This window comes from Astatotilapia calliptera, chromosome 20 (assembly GCF_900246225.1).
Source record: "Astatotilapia calliptera chromosome 20, fAstCal1.2, whole genome shotgun sequence".
Lineage (NCBI taxonomy): Eukaryota > Metazoa > Chordata > Actinopteri > Cichliformes > Cichlidae > Astatotilapia > Astatotilapia calliptera.
In genome coordinates, this window is record NC_039321.1 from 7,861,163 (window position 1) to 7,870,610 (window position 9,448).

Sequence of the window (9,448 nt, forward strand, 5' to 3'; positions counted from 1 at the left end):
GTGCTAGGACCAACTCCTCAAATCACTTCATAACAAGTGAGGTCAGAGCCACTGGGTGATAGTCATTTAGTCATTGTATCTTTTTTCAGCACAGTGCTTGTGATAGGGCTGTCCACAGGCTCTTGCTTCCAACAAGCCAACTTGTGCGACTGTCTTCCAATCAAAAGTTGTAGCCCTGAGTTTGAGGATGTTGCATGATCAAGGTTGTCATTCATTTGTAGCCATTGTAATAAGTTTTAAGTTTGTTTTTGTATTATTCCTGTTGAAGTTTGGAAATAAACTAAGATGGTTTTTAAGAAGTGGGGGGTATGTTTATTGTCTGTCCCAAATGGGAAACAAAATAAATGACCTGTAGCTGCAAAACACCTGAAAATCATGCCTAATAAATCTTCTAATAAATCGAAAGTATTTTTTAATACTCTTTTTTTCTTGTTAGAATTTTCCATTTCCCAAAATGATAAGTTGTTTTTACTATTGTTATGGTTGCCAGGACATCTTTGTAAAATAGATTTTGTAAACTCAATGGATATTTTTGCTGTTTAAATAAAGATTTTTTTAAAAAAGTTGTTAACTATAACCCTTGACATACAATAGATATATTACTAATCCAAAGATATTAATGAATGATTAACAAAAAATAGATTCCAGTCATATTCAAAACAAAACTGACTCAGCTACATTGTTTACATTTGAATTCTAGATCATTTAGACTTTTTGGAAATAAACATCCTTGATTGTTAGCAGCATTAAATCGGTCTACACAGCTGACATGGACATTTTGAAATTTTGTTTCTCTTTCTTCTTTCTGCTACACAGTTCAACAGTCGGAGAGGACACAGGTGAGAGAAAATGTTCTTATGCTGGGTTCGTATCCATTAGCAGACAGCAATACTGGAGCTGACACAGGAAGTATGAAATTTGTGATTTTCCTGTTCTCTGTTATAAAGTATGAATTATTGAGTTTCTATGCACTGCAGATGAGAAGGATAAAATGACAGTTTCACGCCATAAAAGCGGCACTTGTTAATTGAAAGCACAGCCGTGCTGCAGAAATGTTCTGTTGTGTCTGCACCATGCTTCATTAAGCATGACATTTAATGTGACAGCAGCTGATTTCAGTGTAGGGTCACGTTGCCATGTTGTTGGTTAGACTGGTGGTCTTCCTTGAGTTTATGCACCGCTTTTAGTAGTTTGTGTCATGGCTGTTTAGTGGCGGAAGACATTGATGTCCAACAACTGGAACGTTTAGTGGAGATGCTGACACCTAGGGAGTGTGAGGACCTCCTGTCTGCCCTCTCTCACCCAGAGGAAAACATATTTGAGCACCTTCAGCGCCTCTCGCCAGAAAAAAATCTCCTAGGTCTCCAGCCTCGAGCCAAGAGAGAGACGCCTTCTGCTCTAGGTTAGCTAAACTTCTACATCTGAGGACGACAGCAACACATAAGTCACAAGCTTCTTATTTATACATTAAACATTAAGTGTCACTCTTCATTTCAATGCAAAAATAAGTTATAGAACAAATAATGCAAAGTTAACTTTTTAGCGAGAGATGAAAAGATGCTATGAGCTGTAATAAGGTATAAAGACAAAGCGCACCTTGAAACCTGTCTGTTTCTCACACAGCCAGCTCAGCTTAGAGAGTTTCTGGCAGCAAACTGACAGTCAAAGAAAAGTCTTTCTGAGGGCTATATGTTTTGTGTTTACTAGATAGTGAAGCCCAGTGCCAAACGGCCCTGACAGACTGGCTGCTGAGGTACGGCAAGGAGACCTACTATGACAGGCTTTCACGTGCCTTGCATCACATCGGCAGAACAGACATCGCCACTGGTGAGAATAATGGTGACTCCTGCCTCCTGTAGCATGGAATCATTTATTTTTAAACAGAACAACTGTGTTGTGCTACTAATGTAGTGGTTTTCAAATTAAAATGGCTGACTTTTTATACACAGTACAGTGTTGTTGATAGGAACAAATCCCTATGAGCAGACATCACAGCATGTCCCTTGACAAAAGGAAATTAGAACAAAGCCTCATTTGGGTACATGGCAGTGTATTTTCAAAATTGGTTTATTTCGGTCAAGAAGGCCTCCTCAAGATTTTAACAACAGTGTATAATTGCTTCATTACTCTGAGATTTATTTTAATTGGAACTTCAAAAGTGGCATATTTTGCAGAATGCCAGTCGTTGGCATGTGTTGCAGTCCAGTGTGCACACAAGTCCACAGCCGAGTGGCGTTGGGTAGAGGGAGGTGTAAATGATCTGACAGAGGACTCAGTGGAGCTGACACCAGCCACAGAACAAACCATCTGCTCCTTTCATCAGCAGCTTTGGAGTGAAAAAAAGACAAGGAAAGGATAGGAAGAGATGAGCTGGAGTTTGGGGTGGGGTGGAGTGGGGGCCTTGATGGAAAAGCCTGGATGCAAAATGTAGCAATTATCTTACACTTGATTGCATTTCTGAAGAGATCTACTCATACATCGAAACCTGAGAGATTCATTTTGTTTTATTCTGAAGGACAGCAGGAGCTCTCCTGCTAGAAGTAATTATGGTCATTGCAAAAAAACAACAATCAAATCCAATTTTACAATCTTTTATAGGATACATAAACACATTTATACCTTGAGATGCAGAGAAATAACGATCGCTTGTGTTATTTTGTCTTCACAGAAGTGGGGAAGAACATCAACCAGGACAAAGCCCTGAGCCTGAAGCGCTATGTTGAAGATTATCACAAATATGTCAACTCTTTAAACTTTGTTTCAGACACAAAACACCAAAAGCGCGGACACCAGAGGGTCAGAAAAAGAACGGGTATGATCACTTAACTCAAAGCTTGAATTTTTCACTTTTGAGCTTGGTAGATCATAAAACAGGAAAACATGATAGACAACTAAGTCTTAGCATCTGTGTCCATGCTAAGCCCAGATCTGTGACTACAGATGTCCAAAGGAGATTTCTGGGTTATTCCTCTGGAGACTCCATGAATGACAAATGGTATAATGTTTCACTGAACCCTGAATCTATTAAGTGTTTAGATGAGATGACAGATTAGATTTGGTGGTCGTGGGCATGCTTCCAGCTCATTACTTCTCAGTATCAACACTCTCGCTATACAAGTAATATTTCCCAGGACAGTTAGGAAACCCAAAATGTAATTATCACCTGTCCATTTCGTCAGTCTCCTGGGTGCTTCATTCAAGTTAAAACTTGACAGAAATGCTCCCATAATCCTTTGAGATGGTAAGTGTGTCTGTCCTGTTTGTGCTGTGTGTGTGTCTGTGTGTCTGTTAGTTAGCGATCTGACATGGCGTGACCTGGATCTGATTGTGGAGCAGGTTCGCGTCCCTCCGTACCAGAAGGGGCCTTTGGATGTAGCTATGCCAGTATTGTACGGTCTTCTGTTGGGCTTCGGGGGCACCTTGCTCATAGGCACAGCTTTACTCCTCGTCATTGTCCACATTTCTCATGGAAGGCTTCAGAACTGTCACTCCAGAGCCACCAGCAGTTCCAGCAATAAAGCCATGTAGTTTGGGGAGCTTCTGGAATGTCAGATGTAAACATTCCAATTATCAAAAATGAAATAAGTGTACAAAAATAAAAGCTGAAAATATTTTGTCTTCTTTGGTTTTGCTGTTCTGGTAAGTCCTGCAGAGAAATATGCCTGAAACATTCAATCATCACCAGAACCAATGCAGGACCTAAATATCGATTCTAAATCACTACTGCTAATTATGATAAATGTGACAAGCATAATGTAGTTTGAGATCAAATAATTATCCTTGTGTGTATTGCTAGACTGGTAAGTGTTATTGTCTTGCCAGTGGGTAGATGACTGGTACTGTGACAGATGCGCTGGAACCCAGCCCTTACACCAAAGGTTGTTCCGGTGTTACTGTGATAGTGATGCCACCTTCCATTTCCCCTCCAAGTGACGGCAACGTGCCCGTCTGGCATCGAAGAACAACTAATTATCCAGCCTGGCGCCTGCTTCCCCGGAGCCTGCCGATACCTCCACAGGCAATCCAAAAGACTAATAACAATGACAATGCTAGCAGACAATGGAGCACTCGTTGTGATGGCAGCTTCCAGCGGGTGACAAAGCCAAACAGAAAACACAGGGCTATATTTTTTGAAAGTGTAAAGTGGGAAGGACTCTTAGCAAGCTGAAATAACTTGATATTTGAGATGCAGTAAGTCAGTCCAGAATTTGTATCGGAAGACCAACAAAATACAAATGTCTAATTTCAAATTTACTTTGTTGACATGTGCAAGTTTTAATTAAGAAAAGCATTTTCTCAGAATATTTTTTTTACTTACTCTGCTGAGACAAACAGTTTCATAATTGCAAGATAGAAAACAAGCTCACGGCGCTGGAGTACTTTCGAGCTTCTTGTTTCTTACTCTAACACTACTTTCTTCGTCATAATTGAACTAATTACTTCATTATACAAATCTGGCCTAATGTGCTTCAGGAGTCAGACAGCTTGGATTAACAGTGGCACTAAGTAGCAATTACCGACTATTAGTTCATAAATCAACATTTAAACAAATTATAGTGCCAAGCAAAGCTGTATGAGCAAAGCTCTAAGACCAAAAGTGTGTGCGGAGTTTTGTTGTATTACCGAAGCACTGGCCTAAAATCCTAGAACATCGTAAGGGTTCCCTTTACAGTGATGTCATTTGAATTCGAATCTTCTTGGTTTGCCATAATATTCAAATGCATAAGGCAATTCACACTTCTTTGACTTTGATTTTGAAAATAAAGATGCCTTACATTGCCAGAATGTAGCCTTAACCCTGTAGCATGCAGTAATGACATTTTGTAACAGTTTGTCTTTCTCGCCATGTGTCTTTAAACAACATTGTGTTTCACCTTCGTCGCTTAGCTTCCCAGGTGGCACAGTAAAACTCTTCATGACAAAACTTCCTCTGTCCTTCAGTTTTCCCCTGCTGGCTGTTAGGATCTTGCAGGTGCTGAGTATGACAGGTTCACCTGCTGTGGGCTCACCCGTATTTCTGTAACCAGTGGAGAGGAAAGCCAGAGTTCTGTATGCCTGAATGACTCACAGAAACAACATGTCACAAGGGGGCCTGCATCATAACTGTGACACTCTTTAGCATAGAGAAGGTCCCACCAGAAAGCTTAGTTTCTAGTTACTTTGTCAACTAAGGTTGACAAAGAAAGCTATGAGCACACCATAATCTTGTTGAGGCATCCTTCATAACTGTAAAAGGATACAATGTGGTGCACCATTTTAGATTCTATAAAGTAAAGCCTGATCATGTGATTGGATTCAACCCCATCCTTTAAGATTCATGTCATTTCCAGAGATCCGAAGAATAGGCCAGCGTTCATTTCAAGCCATTCTCATGCAAAGGATGTAGCAATCACAGATAGCATGGCTGAATAGAGAGAGAATGTGACATGAAATTGACATTTGCAGCCAAGACGATGCCAGCGTCTGAAGGTACGGTTTCCAGGCATATCCATTCTCATGTTAAACAGAAGGAGGGTTTTTTTCCTGTGGTTTCTTTGGGTTATTTAATAGTTTGTGGACCAGCTTATCAAACTGGATTCTCTGAGGAGGACACATCTGTCTCTTGTCATTGGCTCAGCTTGGCATAAGGAGTCAAGTGTTTGTCTGGATGAAAATGTAGACGGACTGGATGTAGCGCGTGCCAAGGGGACGCTCAGACAGAGGGCTGCGTCCTTGATGTGCTGAGGCTGAGCGTTCTGCACCAGGGCCTCTGGGGTGTGCTTAGTGTCACTAAAGGCTTTAACTTCCCCCTCCCTCCATTTGCATCTTCATTCATCTGCAGGGCCACTGAGGTGCTGCAGTCCCCACTCAACCATCACTCTGCCTTTGCTCAATATATATGGATCACAGGAAACAAGATCACAACACCAGCTCTTTTAAAGTCATACTTTTTTTAATCGCCTCGACTTCAGCTTTCACAACTTTACCTTTCATGGTTTCCTTGGGGGGGGGGGGGGGGGGGGGGTGTCTGAGACTTCTTCAAAGTTTCTTAGTGCTGATCAGACAGGAGGATTTTCTGGGTTGACAGATATAGCCACAGTGCCATCCTGTGGTTATGGCACGTCAATACAGGATTCTGCATGATCATTTGATTGCGTTTGTGAATGGGGTTGAACCCTACTTATGAGCAATTTTTAATGGCTATAATAAATGTCCATGTTATAAAAGCAGAAAATAATGCATATTGTCATTTATCGTTTTAAAGTGAGTTTGTATATTGCGTTTATTGCTTTAACTCCGAGAGCAGCCATAGAAAAGCAGTTTCACCTGCAGTTGTCATCTAATAAAATGCAAGAGAAAGGTGAACAGATGGTCATAATGTGATGCAGTTAGAGTTTTAGTGAGTCAGGCACACTGAATCACTAAGCAGTACTGTGTACTGTTGTCACAATAAAACGCCTCATATGCCTAAACATAGTAAATGGCCAATGCTGAAACTTCAACTTCCACCATAAATCTCCCTTTATTTTATTTATTTATTTATTTATTTATTTATTTATTTGTTTTTTTTTTGGGGGGGGGGGGGTGTTAAAGAATAAAAAATATCTGGTTGCACTATTCTACTGTATAGAATAGTGCATTGTGTGCAGCAGTTTACATGTTAAGATAAGCATGATGCTTTCAAATCAGGGAATGTTAATACATTTTACAACAGATTAAGTTATTTTAGCTCTAATTTAAGACTTTAGAAAAAGTCATCCCAAAGGTAGGTTGAATTCCCCCAAAGAAAGGTTATGAATAACCAAGAGGTGAGCAACAGCAAAGTCATGGTAACATCTGGTAAAGGGTTTTCAGTAATGGCTGCTTGGCTTGTCTACTTGTGGAGATAAAAGCAGAAGATTTCTCCTGTGTGTTTCTGACAGGTGTGTTTCCTCTGAGCCAGAGAAAGGCAGATTTACCCATGAGACATCAGGCATAAAGAGAGCAAGCCAAACTGGTCTCAACTGGTCTGGTATTGAAGCCCATTCCTATTCCTATTCCTATTTTTCCTATTTTCCCCCTTTTTTCAGCTTTCAGACTTGCATTTATGGAAAATTTTATGGATCACTTTCATGTAGAACTCACTGGGATGCTAATATGTTTGTGTTAATGATTCTGCTATATTATGCAGCTGAAGCAAGTGGCAATTTCACTAATGCTTATGCGGTTAATGGTCTCAGCATACTCCATGTGACAGGCATTTGTAGGCACCCAGTTATGCCTAGTGATGGTCTCTAAAGTCAAGTGTCTGTTGTGCTGAACAGTTCGGTTCTAAAAGTCTGAACATACAAACACTCCATCAGTGCTGATGGAGATCTTCTAAATTGGGCTGTGAGCTTATCATTCAATTCTCAAAATAAATGAAATAATTGTACAGCAGCGATTAAATTATCATTGTGTAATAACACTCATAACACCCCTGATGACATGCTGCAAAGCATCATGTGGCTCTGTTCTACACTCTGTGTAGTCTTCTAATGACTTCTCCCAGCATTGCACCACACTGCGTTGTTTTGCATTGTCTTGTCTAATTTCCCCACTGATACTGAAGGGCTCAGTAAGGAGCCAGAATCTATAGTCATCACTTGTTTTTTGGCAGGGGGAGGGGGTTGGTTTTTGTTGCGTTGTTGTTGTTTTTAATCTAGTAAGAGACAGGAACGCAAACAGCACCCCCACTCTGTTTAATGACTTGATAGGATGATAAAACACCTCACTTGCATACCTGTCCAACACAATAGCTGCAAATCTGTCTTGATTAGCAAGGTCAAATTTGTGTATCTCTCTAAAGAGTTATCTTCTTGTTGCAAGTTTGTTTATGATACTGTTTATGAAATTGAAATCACACAATTAAGTTGTTAAAAACAAAAAATAAAGCCAACTCTGAGTTTTCAACAGAAAAATTCTGCTGTTTGTAGTTTCAATCATTTAATGAAGGTCAGTGGCTTTTGAAATAATTAGTTAGCATTGCTTTTGCTTTTAATGCAATAATGGTAGCGTGTAAATTCAGTGCATCTACAAGTTGATATAGGAGGAAAACAAAAATGGCAAGAAGGTTGAACAGCATCTTCAATCAGATGTGGGGTTCTGGCTTAATTCAACTATAAATAATTAACCATCTTTCAGTTAGACACGCAGACTTAATGATTTTATGCCTTAATTAATCACAAGAGAACGTTCCATTGTTGGTGCATTTAGTTGCTGCTGAACTACTGGAATGAGACAATAGGCAGCATTAATTAATACCAGATATCACTGGTCACATTTGCTCTTTGCAACTCTGGAAACAAACCCTGTCCAAAGACAATTTGCTGACATTACACAATCAAGATTTATGATGCCCCAGCTTAAAACTAGTTTGTTAATGATGCAGAACAGATCCCCAAACACAGGCCTGTAAAATGCATATGCAAAGCACCAACTGCTGTCAATTGATCAATGTCAGACAACAATTATTTAAATTTACAGAAGTGATATGTTTTTTCTCCATCATCCTCATTTCCTCAGATGAGGCTCACAAGCCCACATCCAATTTGCACAACAGTCTTTGGCTTCCTGGGTCTTTATCCAAGCGCTCCAATTTTAAATCTGATTTTGAAAGGTCAGAACTAAATATTTTCTCAGGGAAGGCGCTTCATAAAAGTACACGAGCGCTAAATGACAAGGTCCCATAACTCAATGAGAAGATACCCTCTGACACCATGCAATTAGTCTCTATAGTATGAAACCACTGGGCGTGTAAACAAATTTAATACATAAATCTCTTGGTCTCAGATTTCTAAAAGGAACCTTGTTAATTAAACCATCATGGTCAATGAATGTGCAAGGGGTGTAAAATTAATTTTTATGTGAACTTGCTATTATAGGATTAAGAAGCTAGTCCATTATAACAGCATCTCATTTGAAAAGGGATTTAGCTGGAGGTATTTCATAGTTCAGTGTAATCATCGTTTGACCTCCAGAAAGGTTTGGTTTTTTTCTACCTATTGCTTCATTGATAAAGAGTAATTATGGAGTAATGTCACAGTATCAAGGGGGTCCGATTGAAAACAGAAGTAGTCCAAAGTCTGTTGTTCAATTTGAATACGTTAGAAAGGAATAAAATATGATGGTAACTGTAAAGTTGTAACAACACCAAATAAGAATAAACAGTTGCCCAGAATTCATGGGTGGGTGCATAGACGATGTGAACCAGTGGCTTGGGGGTGTTACAGTATTTTAATCCCTTTCACTCTGAACAATTCACAAAAAGCTGCAACCACACGATTTCAAAAGCTATGACTGACATGTTTCTGTGATCCATATATTTATTGCATACATTATTTACTGTATTCTGTTACTTTTGTTTTTTACAGTATGGAAGCAAATTAAAAGATTCTCCTAAAGTGCAAGAAACTACTGTGTATTAAGTCACCTGGTGTTTTTAAGCTAG

At 39.6% G+C, this 9,448-nt stretch overlaps 1 protein-coding gene across 1 annotated transcript; it reads left to right on the plus strand.

The window, feature by feature from the left end:
* Window positions 1-724: 724 nt before the first annotated feature.
* Window positions 725-3,611, plus strand: tmdd1 (transmembrane and death domain 1). The gene is made up of 5 exons (XM_026154610.1): window positions 725-839; window positions 1,211-1,402; window positions 1,708-1,827; window positions 2,669-2,812; window positions 3,293-3,611. The coding sequence occupies exons 1-5, from the start codon at window positions 770-772 to the stop codon at window positions 3,526-3,528; spliced, it is 762 nt and encodes a 253-aa protein (XP_026010395.1). The 5' UTR covers window positions 725-769; the 3' UTR covers window positions 3,529-3,611.
* Window positions 3,612-9,448: the final 5,837 nt, after the last annotated feature.

Bases quoted from the DNA above. Each gene is read 5' to 3' on its own strand.
- tmdd1 (XM_026154610.1), top strand. From the start codon at position 770: ATGGACATTTTGAAATTTTGTTTCTCTTTCTTCTTTCTGCTACACAGT. The intron at 840-1,210 runs GTGAGAGAAAAT...ATGGCTGTTTAG, and splicing joins AACAGTCGGAGAGGACACAG to TGGCGGAAGACATTGATGTC. The intron at 1,403-1,707 runs GTTAGCTAAACT...TGTGTTTACTAG, and splicing joins AGAGACGCCTTCTGCTCTAG to ATAGTGAAGCCCAGTGCCAA.